This window comes from Anser anser (genome assembly GCF_964211835.1).
Source record: "Anser anser genome assembly, chromosome: 2".
Taxonomy (NCBI): domain Eukaryota; kingdom Metazoa; phylum Chordata; class Aves; order Anseriformes; family Anatidae; genus Anser; species Anser anser.
The window spans coordinates 115268869-115286717 of NC_139721.1; the positions used below are offsets into that span (position 1 = coordinate 115268869).

The 17849-nt window shown below is 36.8% G+C and overlaps 1 protein-coding gene across 4 annotated transcripts in view; it reads right to left on the minus strand.

Moving 5' to 3' along the window:
- The window catches only part of SLC9A3 (solute carrier family 9 member A3), a 52589-nt gene that overhangs the window by 11346 nt on the left and 23394 nt on the right, over window positions 1-17849 (minus strand). For all 4 annotated transcript variants that reach the window (XM_083822844.1, XM_083822842.1, XM_083822843.1 and 1 more), the window contains 7 exons: window positions 13091-13251; window positions 8754-8832; window positions 7729-7906; window positions 6678-6898; window positions 4474-4676; window positions 3579-3668; window positions 1809-1879 (listed from right to left, as the gene is read on the minus strand). In XM_083822844.1, coding sequence (XP_083678970.1) covers window positions 1809-1879; window positions 3579-3668; window positions 4474-4676; window positions 6678-6898; window positions 7729-7906; window positions 8754-8832; window positions 13091-13251 — 1003 coding nt within the window. The remainder of the gene's footprint in view (window positions 1-1808; window positions 1880-3578; window positions 3669-4473; window positions 4677-6677; window positions 6899-7728; window positions 7907-8753; window positions 8833-13090; window positions 13252-17849) is intronic.

The window sequence follows — 17849 nt, forward strand, 5'->3', positions numbered from 1 at the left end:
CAGCCTTCCTTGAGATTTTCTCTAATGTGTGTGAGGCAACTTTGGAGACCAACCACTACCCAAAGTGATTCCGTCCATCTTGCCCAATGGCAATTTTGAGATTATATCTTTTTATTCTGATAGTTAAAATATCTTTGTTGAACATTATATTCACAGAATTGATAATTATTCATCAGAAGATCTGAAAATCAGTATCTACATCAGGCTATTACATCGGTGAAAATGCCGTGGATTGTCACTTCTTTGAGGAAGTAGTGTTTTCATGTACATGTAGTCCAAAAGAAGGAGACTTAACATGGTCACATTCAAAATAGATTACCACACACTCAACTGAGAACCTACATTAAGCCACTCTTCCTCATTACTTAAAGCAAATTACTTTCTGCCATATAAGAAGTCAGACACTAATCTGCCACTTTAAAAATATTTAGCCCCATCCTCAAGACAGTAAGTAGTTCAAACCTGAAGATGCATTCCCCTGCATTGTAGTCTTCTGAAATTAATTCCCAAAAACTAAGCTGAAGACTAAAATTATCAAAAAAAAGAGGATGTTCTATTTGGAATGTCTAATAAGAATTTTCTACTGCATAAATGAATACAGATCAGAATAAATATGTATTATCTCACATGAGTAAATGTAGGTATTATGGTGGGATAAATCATATGGTGAGTTTCTTGGCTTGCCTCAAACTTTTGGACTATCCAAGCCTTCTCACTTTGTATGAGCATAAATGTGTATATACATATACATAGTCTACTTCAGAATTAAACTAGAGAAAAAAAAAAAAAAAAAAAGGAAATGAAGGCAACTCTCCCTGTAACTGGGTACAGAACGGTGAGCAATTCTGCTTGAGCTCACAAATAGCTAAATGCAATCTAGCTCCCAACTAGAAGCTGTATACCACTATACCTGCATGAGTACAGTGCTAAACCGAAGCTATCAGCTTCTCAATAAGACATATGGGAGAGCTCTGCAGAAGGCTAACACAACTGCATGACTTTTGGATTGGAACTAATCGGAACTGATGTTGAGTCAGTTCAGGACATTAGCGAGTCAGAACTGAGTGTCTGCACCTATGAAATGACCTAAATCCAGGGAGACAGTAACAGCCTGACCCTTAATAATGCTGTTAAAGATATCCATATTTAATGACCTTTTTTCACATTAATTCATCTATTTTAGGGAAGCCTGCTAACATTTCACATGTAGTTTAAAGAAAATGGTATCTGAATCTTTCATCTGAGTAATTTTGCTTCTCTCTAGACGGATAAACAGAGGAGAATGGAAAAGATCCATAATTTTCATTATTGGTTTCAAACCAGTAGGCTTAAATGAATCATATGAATCAATTTCAAGGGCTCTCTGCAACCCCTTTTAGAGGTATTGAACCCATCCTTTGTAGAAATAGAACGAAGAACTCACACAATAGTATTTGAGTTTATTAGTGTTTCCCAAACACAGAAAATGCTCATGAAATGGGGTATTCACAGAGAAAAAAAATATCATTGTTTTAGATTAAATTCTATATAAATAGCCAGTTCTCAAACCTTGAGAGAATCTCATCCTGAGATGTGAACTGAGAGGCATTTGCATACACCTAGTCTGAACTTGTAGCAGAGAGAGAAAAGATTCCAGTTTTAGGGGATGAAAATAAAGTGTTTTCTTATTAGCTGCTGTGTTTTCAGTGTACAACCTTTTAAACTACGCTTGACATGTTTGCTGTCCCTCAATTCACAGGCTTAACAAGTCCTATTTTACAGAGATTTTCTAGCAGTATTTCAAACGTTACAAGTTATTTACTGCTTACTTGTCTCTTAGATAATTATGTCCTATTTGTCCAGAGATGTCTTCTATAGCAGAAAGGATGTGATCAAAAGCCTAGAAAAGTAAAAGTGGAATTCATATCACAAAAAAATTAAAGGCATAGTGAGAAAAAATCTCAATATATGTCAGGTTAGAACAGGTGGCTATGCAGAATAATTTTATTGCTGCTAAGCAGATTTTTTTCCCCATTTAGAGAAATGCTAACTACCATATGCCTGTCTTCAAAGGCCCTGAGCTTTCTAACCAGTTCTTTGCAAATTCACTAACTACTCTTAACTTCAAGGGTCTTAGTAAGAAGGTACTTGAGTTTCTACTTTATTAATATTGAATTTTAAGCCTCTTTATCAACTCATTTTACCATCTCCACTTCTGCTCTGTAAAGTAATGAGCTATTATTAGTGCTGATGATTAAGTCAGCTGAAAACTTTCCTTAGTGTTTCTTTTTAGACTTTTCAACATCTGTACTTCCATGAGAGTAGGAGTAGGAGTCATTTTTTTGACATCCAGGGCAAAATCCCATACTGGATTTTTTTATCACATGGCTGATAGCAATCCTGAGTTTTATAAATTTTGATTCAAGTCAAGGCTGCTGCAGGTAGAATTTGATCTTTTTCTTTATACAGTTGTTAACATTTCACTCTGAATACTGGACTTACTACAAAATATACAGCACACTGGTTTTAGAATGTGTAATATGGATTATTCCTGAATATAATACTAACTACTGTTTCAGAAGACATCTGACATGAAAGTGGTGAAAACGATATTATAAATTATGTGCCTCCCTCATATGCTCTGAGAATGGACAGTGCTCCCTCTCTCTAAAGGCTGCAACTTATACAGCTCTGGAAGCGCTGTACCTCCTGAGACAATATGTGCTAGAATATGGTGGTAAATCAGTATACACAATAAAGTGCCAGGATTAATGTTACTGTTCAGCCTATTCTACTCACGGAGATGTAAAGTATATCCCATGAAAGCAGAGAAATTATATTCCTGGGGTTAGAATCCTGACTTTCAAGTAGCTAAATATCAAAATTGTATTTCTGGATAAATATCCAGTCTGTAAACAGCTTTTCTGCTGGATAGCAAAGGTGTAACACAGTTATTCAATAGTTTTTAAAAGAATTCCTCAGGAAAAAAAAAAAAAATGTCCATTACTAAGTTATTGATTCACTTTAGGTAACCTTCCGCTTGAAAACAGACAAGATTAGAAGCTTATACAAGTGTTAACATACTACAAGTGTTAAAACGCTTAATAAAGACGTAGCTTTATAAATCTGAAGAGAAAAAAAAATCTTTTCAAAGGTTAGAGAAATATAGGTACACACACCATTCAAATTGGACAAAAAACATTACCATTAACCTGGAATTATTTGTCATATGCACACTGCAAAGTCAGTTTTTTTCCATGAATACACAGTATTTAAGACAAATAAACTTACTTCCACATGCTTTATCCTAGCAAATGTCCTACACTTTTAGATGAAAAGACTATTATTACATCTGTTTCCCCAGTGCTGTCAGCCCCAGACCAGAACCTTCAGTTGAGTGTCCCCTCGCTGGACTCAGTCTGAAGACACATTACAGCCTACATGAACATTTTTGAAAAATTTGAAGGATTTTTCTCTTCAAATTTCAGTATAATTGCCTCCTCCTTTCCAAAACCAAAATTTCTTTAATATTTTTTTTTCTCTTGAGGCATTCTGTAAGAATTCAAAGGACACCACAACATTGTTTACAAGGATCTTACCCTGCCATGAAGTTTCTCATTCAGTTTTGGCTCTCTGTGTTCAGTTTTCTTCACTTTCAGCCACTGTACCAAAGGTTTGATTGTCAATCCCTGGGCAATGAAAATGATAATACTTAGGAATTGCCTTAGACTCCAGCTGCACAGTTAAAGAGAAACAGAGCAGTTTTGTACATGTATATGGCATTTCTCATACATCCCCATTTGATCCATCTCCCATTCAGAGGTAAAATAATGAAGTATCTTCAGCTCATGTTACAAAGACTTGAAAAGACAATAACCAGTGGAAAAACATATCTTCTATACAGAAAAATACGGTAGTGGAAAGCTGAAAAAAAATTTCATATACTAATGAATGTGTTGTTTTCTGCACGTCAGTAGTTTGTGATCACAATTAATTTTTTAATAAATTTGAGAAGACTTCCAAGCTTGTATGTAGTGACACATCTCCATTTAAGTTCATGTTTTTTCATCCAGAAATTACTATTTTTTTTTGGATGCTAAATACATTCTTAATCCACTGCTTACTTTTATGTTTTAAAACAAGGATTTAGGTTCCAGTAGATCAACTTAATGAATGTATTTGCCAGTAAAAAGGACTGTTCCCTATAGTTATTCACATGAGGTGAAGGATGCTTAATCAGATATTAACTTGAGCACTATTAATACCAATCATCTAAGACTGAACATTTTTTAGCACAGAGAAAATTGTCTTTTGTCTCTTGTGGTACTGTATGAAAACATAAAATAGGATCTTTGTTACTAAAATTACAAAGTCAATTATACTTCCAGTTCAGTGAAGCAATATGCAACCTTCAGCTAGGAACTGTTCTCAGCATTCAGTACTTTTGATAGACTCCTTTTCCTTGCAAGAAACATGCTTAGGAATTTGACTTACCTGGAAAATAACAGTAAAAAACACAACAATGATAGTTGTGCTGACAAACAGGTTTTTCTCTTTCACTATGTCCTTATCCAGAAGTGCAACCAGAGCAAAAGCAACTGCTCCACGTAGTCCACCATATGACATCACCACCTGGTCTATTATCTCCAGCTGGACCATTCGGTAGTGGTTAAGAATCCATGTCTGTATAACTACACCTACAAAAAACAAATGCCAGCGTGTCTAGAAATACTCTTATGAAATGTCAGTATCTCAACAATGTGTAACAGAAACAATGCCAGCAATCTGATTTCATAACAAATTTTCTACACCTCCTTTTTCTACCTCTCCCTCTACATCTCCCTCTCCATTGCAACACTGCCAAGAGGGCTGGGTCCGCTTGGTACCTTCCCCTTCACATTTAGCCAAAGGAATTAGATCAATCTTCTTCTTTGATCCAGCAACCCTTCTGAGAATGCTGTCCACTGGTATGAGGCAAGAAATTTCCTTCCTCTGGAACAGGCACTGGAAGTGACAGCTATGTGCTGTCCTTTGAAATTAACAGTTGAGAAGGAATAGAATTTCTATTACTGTAGTAAATGATATGCACGGGGTATTTTAACAAAACAAGGAATGTGTTGAAAAACCATTGATTTAGGGACAAGATGTGGTACTGTTTACAAATCATACTAAAAATTGCCTTATGCAGGGTTGTATTCATATGCTCACATTGTCTTCAGGACTTCAGGTGAGATGCTGCCTGCTGTAGGAGACCTAAAGCTCTAGAAATCACAATGTCTCCCAGAGCTCCCACCATACAGAAGGAAAGCTGCTTCACCACTCCTGAGAGTGGTACAGCATGTGATTGCACTACAGCAGGCCAGGTCTGCTAGCCAGAGCAAAAGAAATCCTTCTGTTTTTAGAGAACTTTGAGGTTGTAAGGCCTGTGGTGAAGGGGACCTTCAAAATTAATTCATGTCATCAATCTGACTCCTCTGAGGGCATGAGAGTTGTAATTCTGTAAGGCCTAATATCATCAGGTCTTTAGCAACCTATCAATCTCTAAGCTTAATTACATTCATGGATGCATTTTGTCATTGCTGAATATTTACTGTTTAATTAGTGCTCACACTTATTACAGGATTGTTAACCACTAATTCTAGAAATACAACAAATAACAAAATTAAGAAAGTGAAAATTTGTTTAAGCACCTTTACACACATCTGCAGCTACTGAGTGGTGGCTAATTTAACAACGGTTACAAGTTATTTAGAAAGGAGGCCATGGGGCTAAGCCTTTCATTCAGCCCAGGAGTCTGTAATCAGAATATGAATATAGAGTCTAGGAAGCCTGTCAACTAGATAGATGCTTCAGCTTTTATTTAAATTTAAGTCAGGTATTCAAGATAAACAACCAAACTAACCTGTTTATTTTTTTCCTAGGAATAAGTACATATGCAAAATACATAGTGATGTAAAGAATAAAAAATTACTCTCAAGAAGTACTTAATTCTATCCCTCTTTGGCTATTTTAGGCTCTTTGCTATTACACAAGACAGTGATTAAATTATAGAACTACATAGTTAGGCAAATCATCACTGGTATTTTGAAATGTTTGCAAACATTTCAAACATAAACCCAGTACATTGACAGGGGGTAATCCCTACATGCCACAGTCTTATTTACTCAGCTTTTCACCAGTCACTGAGAATTATTTCTTAAGCCAGAGAACCTTCTGTGTAATTGTATATGGTCTTACATCACTGTGTGTCTCAAACCTGAAGTCAACCATAAAACTAGCTTAAGACAATCTCTTTATTACCAAATTGAAGGAGCTGAAGAAAAGAGATGGCTGACAGGACACAAGTTTTTTTTGATAGGCTGTAAGTTATAGAACAAAGTCCATTTCATTGGGAGATTTTGCCAACGCTGTGTGCTGCATCAATAAAAGTTAGCCACTATGTGATTAATGTTAACCACTGGGATAGTCATGTCCTCACAAAAGTGAAATCCTACTATATTTCCAACATATGATGCATATGATTATTGTAAAAAATCTACCTTCCTAACTTGACAACAACCATAATTCAACTGAAATGAATGGACTGTTTTAAAAGGTATAAACCCAGAATTCAACCCCCCCCTTTTTATTTTTATTTTTTTCAAAAGAATATATATTAACAACATAATGCAAGGCAAAGAAGAAGGTCATCCCCTTACCGATGACTCTATATACTGAGATGAATACCAGAGTCAACAGTATAAAAGCTGTATTCCATGTCCAGATGGCTGGATTTACAGCTGAAATTCCTAGGAACATGAAGATAACAGTTTCTGCTCCACTGGCCAACATTTTCATGGTATACCTTACAGTTGTAGAAGATTGTTCAGATATGTTAGCTTTGACATATTTCTGACAGCAAATGCCACAGAAAGTTATCCTGGAGGGAGAAGGGAGGGGGACAAAAAAAAAAAATTGTTCAGAAAATACTTGTAACATTTAATACTATTTCTATCTAGCCTGTCACATGGTGATAAAAACTCACCATTAATTTCTAAGGAAAAAGAAAAATACACTTGGAGACTATTCTACTGTCTAATCTGGTTAAAAAGCACATCTCAAACATTCATCCTGAGGTGACCCCCAAAAGTCTGAAGACAGCATTTCATTAGATCATAAAAGACCTCAGTTTCTTCTGTTTTTTAGGATACCATGCTGTTTTATGTGTAAAAGTTTAATTCTTGTTTACATTAGCTAGAAACTTAAACTAATGATCTGTTTGCAGTAGGATTTCCAAATATTGAATATACTCACAGGAACATCTACAATGACACAGAGATACTCAAGCTAAAACAAAGTTTAGGCAGACCTAAAGAGAACAGTCCAGAAAGTGAAAGCAGCAGATAATGTCTGTCATAGAATTCCTTAGAAAAGTATTGTTTTACATACAAATCACGAAAAATGGACAATTGTTAATTACGGAAATATTATTAACACCAAAGAAGAAAGAATCAAATATGTATTTTGCCAAAGACATTATCATGTTGCACAGCAAATACTGGAAAATTTGCATTCCTTTTTGAAGATGAATAATGATGGTATTTGCAAATTATAATCTACTGCAGTGCGAAGATAGTAATACTCAGCATAAAATTTATAAGTGTCACATTCTGTAGCCACCCTATATAATTTAGGTCTTTCCTTTTAATGTTTACAGAAACTATATTCCCTTCTCAGCCCCTTCACAGATAACAATAAAAGGGGACTTACGCAAGGATAGCAGAAAGAGAAAGCATCTCTGATGTGAGGTAGGACAGGTAGGAAATAATAAACACAAATCCAGGTTCAATGATTCTAACATGCTTGGTGAAGCGGCTGACCAATGAGAGCAGGAATGCAAACAAAATGCCAACCAGTGTCCCACCCAGGCTCACCACAAAGAATGACACTGAAATACAAAAAAAAAAAAAAAAGAGTTTTGAACTAGTTCTTCTTCTATTGTAAGGCCAGCAAATCAGAGAAAATTTTTGCAGGACACTTCAAAAATAATTTCTAAAATGCAACAAAATGAATTCTTTTGAGCACTTGGTAGGGGAACAGAGCACTCTCAGCATCCTGTAGGAAAAAAAAAATATATTTATTTATTACTTTCTGTTAAGCATCATCATTTTAGGCTTATTCAAAACCCACTGAATTTCTTTGAACAATTCTTTTCCCACTGTTCCATAAACAAATGTTTTTCAAAAAGCATGTTATGGACTATGCCAAAGTCTCTGTTAGCACATCGATTTGTAAGATAATGTAGTATCTTGTCATGCTTAGAACTGGAAAGAGTAACAAAAATTTTATGCAGCTAACATTGCTTGACAGCTAGTGGTAAACATTAATTGATGGTAATCACTATGATGAGGAGTAAGAAAGCATATATGCAAGCTCAGCTTTCATAGAATGAAGAAAAGTTGTGGGCTGGAACTAAGGACATGTTATAAAATACAAAGAAAATATGAATAGCTCTGAAGTCTGGTGGTCTTAACAGCTGAACTCCACATCTGTTAATTCTCTTCAGAAGAGAACAAATCTGAATGAGTTTCACAAATGTTCAGGAATGTTCACTTATTTACTTTCTGAAAACATTCTGACAGGTTCATCTTCTTTATATATGCCACAGGAACATGGGAATGCAAGTGACAAGGGTAAGGGCTGAAAAAAAACAGTTTCTGATAGCATAACAATATTTGATTTAAAAGTCTTCATATGTACATCAGTGATATGATACAGAATTCAATTCTACACACCTATGCCTTTGACACATTCAATCCCCGTCACATTCTCTGGTCCTAGTTCAACAAAATTTTTAAACACATTGTACAGCACCTGAAAAGAAAAGTAAACTGACTTAGTATTTGTGCCTGAATTAAGCCTATTAGAAACATCTCATTATGGGCCCCAACATTATGAATTCTGAAATTATGTAAGACTGAAGGAGATTTTGTGTGGAAAGAGATTTTGCAGATTTTTTTAATTTTGCAAAATGGAAAAGATGCAGGGGAACAGAAAGAAATAAAAATCCCAACACAACAACAAAATCCTTTCCATTTCTTATTTAAATACAATTTTTATATTTTAGAAGCATTGTTACATCTATGTGCCTGTGGGTTTTCTAAGGCACTTCTCATTCTAAAATTCAAGTGTTTGGCAGAAGATTTTTTTTTATTGCCTGCAAAAGGTAAATAAGATAGTGAGATCATAACAATCATAGAATCATAGAATAGTTAAGGTTGGAAAAGACCTTCAAGATTATCTGGTCCAACCACCACCCTACCACCAATATTATGTCCACCAAACTGTGACCCAAAGTACCGCCTCCAACCTATCCTTAAAAACCCCCAGCGATGGTGACTCCACCGCTTCCCTGGGCAACCCGTTCCAATGCCTAACTACTCTTTCTGAGAAGACATTTCTCCTAATTGCCAACCTAAACCTCCCCAGCACAACTTTAGCCCATTCCCTCTATCACTAGTTATCTGTGAGAAGAAGCTGACCCCCAGCTCCCCACACCTTCCTTTCAGGTAGTTGTAGAAAGCAATATGGTCTGTCCTGAGCCTTCTTTTCTCCTGACTAAACAATCCCTCAGACGCTCCTCACAGGACTTGTGTTCCAGGCCCTTCACCAGCTTTGTAGCCCTTCTCTGGGCATGTTCCAGGGCCTCAGTGTCCTTCTTGTAGTGAGGGGCCCAAAGCTGAACACAGGACTCGAGGTGCAGCCTTATCAGAGCAGAGTACAGGGGTACGATCAGCTCCCTGGTCCTGCTGGCTACACTATTCCTGATCCAAGCCAGAATGCCGTTGGTCTTCTTGGCCACCTGGGCACACTGCTGGCTCATGTTCAGCCAAGCATCAGCCAACACCCCCCGATTCCTTTTCCTCTGCAAAGCTTTCCAATCACTCTGCCTCAAGCCTGTAGCATTGCATGGGGTTGTTGTGACCAAAGTGCAGGACCTGGCACTTGGTTTTGTTGAACTTCATCCCACTGGCCTCTGCTCATTGACCCATCCTGTCCTGGTCCCTCTGCAGGGCCTTCCTACCCTTCAGCAGATTGACACTTCCCCCCAGCTTGGTGTTTTCTGCAAACTTACTGAGGGTACACTCAATTCCATCATCCAACTCATCAATAAAGATATTAAAGAAGATGGGCCCTAACACTGACCCCTGGGGAACACCACTCATGACCAGTTGCCAATTGGATTTCACACCATTCACCACCACTCTCTGCACCCAACCATCCAGCCAGTTTTTAACCCAGAAAAGAGTTTGCATGTCCAAGCTATGGGCTGCCAGCTTTTCCAGAAGAATACTGTGGAAGACTGTGTCAAAGGCCTTGTTGAAGTCTAGGCAGACTACGTCAACAGCCTTTCCCTCATCCACCAGGCAGGTCACCTGGTTGTAGAAGGCGATGAGGTTGGTCAGGCAGGACTTGCCTTTCATGAACCCAGGCTGGTTGGCCCTGATCCCCCAGTAGTTCCACATATGCTGTGTGATTGCACACAAGATGACCTGTTCTGTCACCTTTCCTGGCACCGAAGTCAGGCTGACAGGCCTGTAGTTCCCCGGGTCCTCCTTATGAGTCTTTCTATAGATGGGCGTCACATTAGCAAGTCTCCAGTCATCTGGCACTTCTCTGGTTGACCATGACCACTGATAGATGATGGAAAGAGCTTCGGCAATAACATCCTCCAGATCCCTCAGCACCCTCGGGTGGATCCCATCTGGCTCCATGAACTTGTGACAGTCCAGGTGGAGCAGCAGGTCTCTAACTGTTTCCACCTGAACTGTGGGGGTTTTCTTCTGCTCCCTGTGCCAGACTTCCAGGTTGGGATGCTGAGTACCCCAAGAATAAGTGGTCGGACTAGTAAAGACAGATGTAAAGAAGGCATTGAGAATCTCAGCCTTTTCCTTACTCTCAGTAGTCATGTTCCCTGCCGCATCCAGTAAAGGATGGAGACTCTCCTTGGCCTTTCTCTTACTGTTAAGATATCTGTAAAAACATTTTTTGTTATCTTTTATCACAGTGGTCAGGTTGAGCTCATGCTGGGCTTTAGCCTTTCTGTTTTTTTCTCTGCATATGCTAGCAAGTTCCTTGTGCTCTTCTCAAGTTGTCTGTCCTTTCTTCCATAGGAGGTAAACCCTTTTCTTCTCCTGGCGTCTCAGCAAAAATTCCCTGTTCAGCCATCTGGTCTTCTTCCCCATCGGCTCATCTTACAGCATATGGGGACAGCCTCCTCCCGCACCTTGAAGACTTCCGTCTTGAGGAGTGTCCAAACTGCCTGGACCCCTCTGTACTTCAGAACTGACTTCCAAGAGACCTTCGCTACTAGTGTCCTGAACAGTTCAAAGTCTGCCCTTGGGAAGTCCAAGGCAGCAGTTAACAAGATATTATTAATAAGATGCTAATAAGATACTGGATTGAAGTCGGCTTAACATACACAAAATATGTTGAACATAAAAGAAATATGTTGAACATAAAAGAGAATAAAATATAATAATTCTACTAAAGCTTTTCAAAAATTGGTAGTGCTGAAAGTAAAGAAGTCATCCATTCCCTGCCTGAAGAAGTTTGCATGAGCATCATTCCTGACAGGTGCTTGTCTATCTTATTCTTAAAGACTTTCAGTGATGGAGAACTTTCTATGGCTTTCTCAGCTTTTGTTGTTGCAGCTAAACTCATTAATTCTTACCATATTTACCATTTCTTTCACATTTATGCATACTTTCTTCTTCTGTGACAACTGTCTATAACATATTTAAGTTTAAAAAATACCTCGTGATCACTTTTTTTCCATCCTCCAATATTCCCTTATTCAATGTAGACAATGCTAATTGTTTCAAACGTTTTCATAGGCTATGCTTTCTCTTGTTGATGCTTACTGTTCTCTTCTGAAATCTTTTCAACAGGCAATCAAACTTTTTTTTTATTATTTATAGAGTTATTGTTTTTATTCATTTCACAGTAGCAAAAACTCATTTCCTTCTGAAAACAAATGATGTTGATGTATCAGTTCATCAAGAATTTATTTTAATATTTGTTTCTGGAAATACCTGCAAAGCACTGATGACACTGATATCTAAAGGCAATTTGTTTTTTCTGGAGGCCCTGAATGACATTTTCAAACTTAGGTTAACTGTCAGGCTGCTGCCAGTGATGTTGCAGTGCCTGGGGTGCAAAAAATTAAGTCACTGAGACTGGTGGACATATCGTATCCTCCTCTGGAGATAAACAGGAGAGATGATAGGAGATGAAGCAAGAAGAGAACTGAAGGTGTATAACAACTCAATTTTACAGCAGCTTTCTGCCATCAGACTTACTGATACCCTGACCACTAGGATTGTACTACAGAAGCGGCAGCTATTTTGTTTTGAGAAAAAATTTACATGAAAAGTTATTTCAATCAAAATAAAAACATGAGTAGAAATTTGGGATTGTTTTAAGCCTATTTTTCTTTTCTCTCTAAATGGAAAACAAACAAACATACAAACAAAAAAAACAGAAACTAACATGTTACCAACACAAAATAAACCTGAAACTTTCTAAAATGTTTCACCATTTTCCCCAAACTGTGTCTTTGTTAATCTTTTTGATAAACACCTGACTGGAGTAGAAGAGAAGGAACAGGCACAAGCACTTTTCCCAAATCTGTATCTAAGGTATGCACATGATTAATGGACATAAAGAAAATAGGCAAAAGACTATTTCTATTTTTAAAAAATCCCCAGAGATAATTTTGGTAAATCATGAAAGCCATACTTAAGACAGGAAAGGCAAAAAAAACATTTATACCTGAAATCTGGTTTTAAATGTCATTGTCCTCATCTAACCCAGGAATGTGACTTAGAGGCTCCAAATGTTCTTATTATGAAGAATATTATGAAGGAATATTCTTATTATGTGGCTTACAGGCTCCAAATAGCTTTCACGTTTGAATATAAAATCTTTGCAATATCATGTTTGTAAGCAAGACAGAGAACACCATGAACTAGGCTAGACTAGCCCATGAGTAGATATACACTTCAGAGAAGAAAAAAAAAAACAAACACTGTAGAGTTAGGGTGATGTTGGGATATATTAATTTACTTACCACAGTTACAGCATCGTTCAGAAGAGATTCTCCAAAAACAATGATGAATAGAACTTCATTGACATGGACTTCTTCAAACACTGCCAGAACTGCTACAGGATCCACAGCTGCAATTAAGCTGCCAAAAAGGAGGAAGTCCAGCAGTCCACTATCCAGGTGGCCTTCAAAAACAAAGTAAGCAAAGTATAAGCAGAGTCAGCTCTTCATTATCTGTAGTAATGAAGTAATGACAGACTGTTATATTACAGATAATGCAAAATCCTTGAAAATACTAAGTCACTAACTGGGCATCATGGCATAGATGCTACTTAACATGTTCATCATGGTGTTACCTTGTGTTCTACAAGATTTGTTGGATCCAGAATTGTCCCATCTGGCTCAGAGTTGATTCTGGAACCAATACAGCCCCATTCTTATGGCAAGGCACCTGATATAAATGTTTCCAGATCTACACTGATGTTGTATTTATGTGCCATATTTTTTATCTAACTTAAGTATATTATCTTAGTATAACTGAGAACTGACAAGGTGGCTAGAAGAATATACCAGTAGTCCTGAAGTAAATGTTCCAAAATACTTCATGCCACTTCAGGCCAAATCTTACTCTTGCTTACTAGATGACTGCTACACTAAGAAATACACTCAGTGCAGTTAGGCAGCACTTCTGGCTTCCTTAGTCAAATATACATGTATTGATAGCTGCAGTTGAACCAGCTTTTCCCAAATTATGATCCATGAGGCCATTATTAAATTGTCTGCAAGTGGACCATAGAAATAGATGAATAACTAAAATGTATAATCTCAATATGTATGTGTTGTAGCCTATGAGAAATTTCAAATGGTGTTTTTTGGCAATGATTTCAAAGGTTTTGGAACTACAAGGATCTGGTGACAAAGGAACACAGTATTTATTATTATTTTTTATCTTTAGTTATTAAGGTTAATTTGGTCAGCTAAAGAAACAGGAAATATATGCAAACAGAATGAGGCATGTATCACTATCACTTTAAAAGTAACAGAAAAGGGAAAGCCACAAAGATGGCTTTGCACAACTGCCTAAAGATCTTGCAAAATTTACTGTCTTCATGCAATCAAAAGTGAGATCTCAGTTCTTTTTATCTGAGGAACAGATTTCTTCAAGGGTAGAGAACAAGAAAAAAATCCTCTGTGTTCATTAGTGGATGGAGGGGGAAACAAGGTTCACTAAGAGGTGATGAAGTCCAAAATTATATGAGGAAGAACAAAAAAGGAATATGTTCAGATTTCATTCATGCGAACACAGTGCAGAGGCCCACAACTAAAGTTAATAGGCAGTTGTATCAGGCATGATTTATAAAGTTTGGAAAGAAATTGATCTGATTAAATTATTTGGAAGAATGAGTCAGACAATGAACAACCAGTAGCCCTAGACAAAAGATTAGAATTGCCTGTAAAGTATTTCCAGAACAACACGGCCACTCCCCTAGTAGATACAAGATTACAAGATAATTTTTCAGAATGTTTAGTCTTTGGAAAGTAATTGGAGGAGAAACTTGATTCCAAATATTTTTGTTACTAAACGCATAAGCGTATTTACTCAAGAGAAGGACATGGGAAGCCAGAGATAGGAGTAGAGAATGCCCTGTGGTACACAATAGGCAATAATCTGGGGGAGCTGCAGAAAATCATATTCTCTCAGGGACCTTGGTAAGGCCCTGAAAAGAAAAACTCACAGTTTGCACAGACATATAACTACTCAGTATTTTCAAAAACAGAGATAGTCTTGTTCACATTTGCACATATGGGGCTGTGAATGAGGACTGAATCTTTCCATTTTTTTGTGTGAGAGGGTAGTTGACGCAGTGAGATGAAATCTGTGCCAAAATTTCTGAGAACAGCCTTGAACCTAAATCTAAATAAGGATTCCATCAAGCATTGTCCTGTTCTGCCATGCTTAAGGAAGGACAAGCCCAATGACTATAACTATCTGGTATCAGGGTACAATAGAACATAAGCTTTTAAAATAAATTGGCTCACTGAGATTGCTTATCTTTTTTATATGTTACCAATTATAATCATTGGTACATTCTTTGAAGAGCTGCAAAGCTAGAAAGCAAATATTTATGGAGAAGTTGGGACACATCTATAACTCCTACAAAACAGTGTCAAGAAGCATGGGGTTGCTAAATGAGACTTGTAGTTAGACTAATAATAAAAGTTATCTACAAGTGATACATGGCCATTTCTTCCTCCAGCTCACTGCAGTCTGGAGTAACTAGCTGCCAACAGTGACACCTGAACAAGGTAAGTTTGCTGTGCCCAATTTAAGACTCCCACTCATGCTCAGCACATTGCCGTGATGACCTAGATTGTACAGGGAAAAAAGAAACCTAAGCATTAGACTCAACCACAATTATTCCAGTTCTATAGTAATGCTGCATGTGTTAGTTTTACACCAGATAGAGAAGTGCAATCAACCGTAAGATTTAGTATTAGATTCTTCTTTGTATTCTGTGAAAGCAGACTAGTATGACTGTTGATTAATAGTTAAGGTGCTGAACTTTTTATTTCACTTCTAAGAAAGAATTTCTTTGTTATCACCTTCTCTCTTTCTCTTCTGTAAATTATAGTGTCTGTAAGGAGGTTGAATGCAAACTAAGAGCTGTTTTTATATTTGTTTATGAAAGAAATCTATGTAATTGAATTTGGACTAACCACTCTCATATTGATGGTCAGTATTAAGTAAAAGATTACACGCCAATTCATGGTAAAGTTGAAAGTACTTTAAAGTTTTTCAGTACCTCTTAGTCTATAGTGGTTACACATTCCAACATATTAAAGATATTACTTTTAATATTATTCACTCCAGTTATAGGAGAAGTGGTGTAGAAACAAAAATATTTCTTAGAAAATCAACCAGAGTCTACTATGAACTCTCCTAAAAAATGAGTAACCCTATCTACCCTATCTTCATCAAACAAGTAAAAACAGCAAGGCTTTTCACAAAGTGTGGTGCTTAAATCTTGCTGACATCTTGGAGGTCAACACAACACATTTAGTGGATTAGTAAGTTTGTGTCATGGAGATATTTTGAAGACCTACTTATTTTTGACAGAGAATGACACAGTTTAAATTAGGGACAGGCTTTTTTATAACAGAAATTAGAAATCTAGTAGGTTACAGTGTGCCTTGTTGGTAAGACGTTGTGATAGTATATCAATTAACACTCATTCTAAAAATTTAAATTTGTGAGGCATGTCAGTTTATAGTCTACCTTGATTAACAACCCCTACATTTAGTTTGTAGACCTTCATCTGTCTGACCTATGGTGGGCACTTGATTCTCTGTTTAACTGTAAATTCACATTTCTACTATTAAAACTAATTCTAATATTAGAACTATTAGCAAAAGTATTAGTACTACTTCTAGTACGGTTTCAGTTTTGTCACTGAAAGACTTGCATAATGATGAAGCACAATATGCAGTCATCAAATTCAGCTTACATATTTACTCCAGAAGTGTTTAAGGACTGGGAGGAGAGCAAAGAGTTAAATGAGTTTTTAATTTCAAATACAATTTTCAGAAGAACACTTGACTTTTTATTTCACACATCATACAGAGGTCAGTGTTTTGCCTTTCATGACTTTTATCAACTTTTTTTTTTTAAAGTAATTATCATTCATTCTATTTTCCATAACAGGATGTTAATAAAAATATGTTGGTGATATTTTTTAATTGTTACATGAATCTGCCAAAACAGAAGCAGCTTCAATGTCTAAAGAAAGAAATCCTTGTCAAATGTCTTGCAATATCAAGCACTACTATGTGGAAAATTATGCCAGTATTTAATACTGTACCCTTTGTTTAATGTTGATGTTTATGTTTATTACATACATACTTATTATATATATATACATATTATATTTACATAAAACGTCTTTTCCATTTCCCATCGTCATTTTTACCATTCCTCCAAACCTGTATTTAACAATAAATATCAAATTGTGGGTGCAAAATATTGCGCCTACAGGCTGAAAATGCCTAAATACATCTTACCTATCCATAGACATCAATAGTGTCTGCAGTCACCTTTGATTCTTCTAAAGAAAATTTATTAATTATAAAACATGACTCATCTCAAAGTAAGGTAAATATCTAAAATGTATTGTAACTCTGTCATAGATATTGATATAAAATCTAGGGTTAAATAAGAGGAATCTCACCTGACCAAATTTGTGGTCTAGTTCTTCCAGACAGAGATTTTTCAAATAAGGACAAGATATCCCAACTGTATGCTCAAAGACGCCAGCCCCATATTTTGCTCCTTGTGCTTGATGCTAGGGGCAGTTTTTCATGCTGGAAAGTGGGGCAAAACTCTACTATCTTCTTCTATAACAATCCAATAATATCTTTGTTCTTCATGACTGAATGTTCTTCTCTGCAACATCTGCAACCTCTAACATTTAAGGCCCTGAGTCATTTTTACACATCTGTGGTTAGAGAGTAGCCCCATGACTGGTTGTTGAGCCTGTCATACAATAAAACACACACCTTGACATCTTGGAGCCACTCTCTCAGTCTAGGATCTCAGAACAGGTTGCCAAGAACAGATGAGCAAAGTGCACAGGCACAGGAGCACTATATTTATACTGCTCTCATCAACACTCAGCTGTACCCTGTAAGTATTTTCTGGAACTCACTGACCTAAGAGCATTTTGTCTTGGAAGGGCTCTTGAGCTTCTTCAGTATAGAAACTAAAAAACAAACAAACCATAAATAG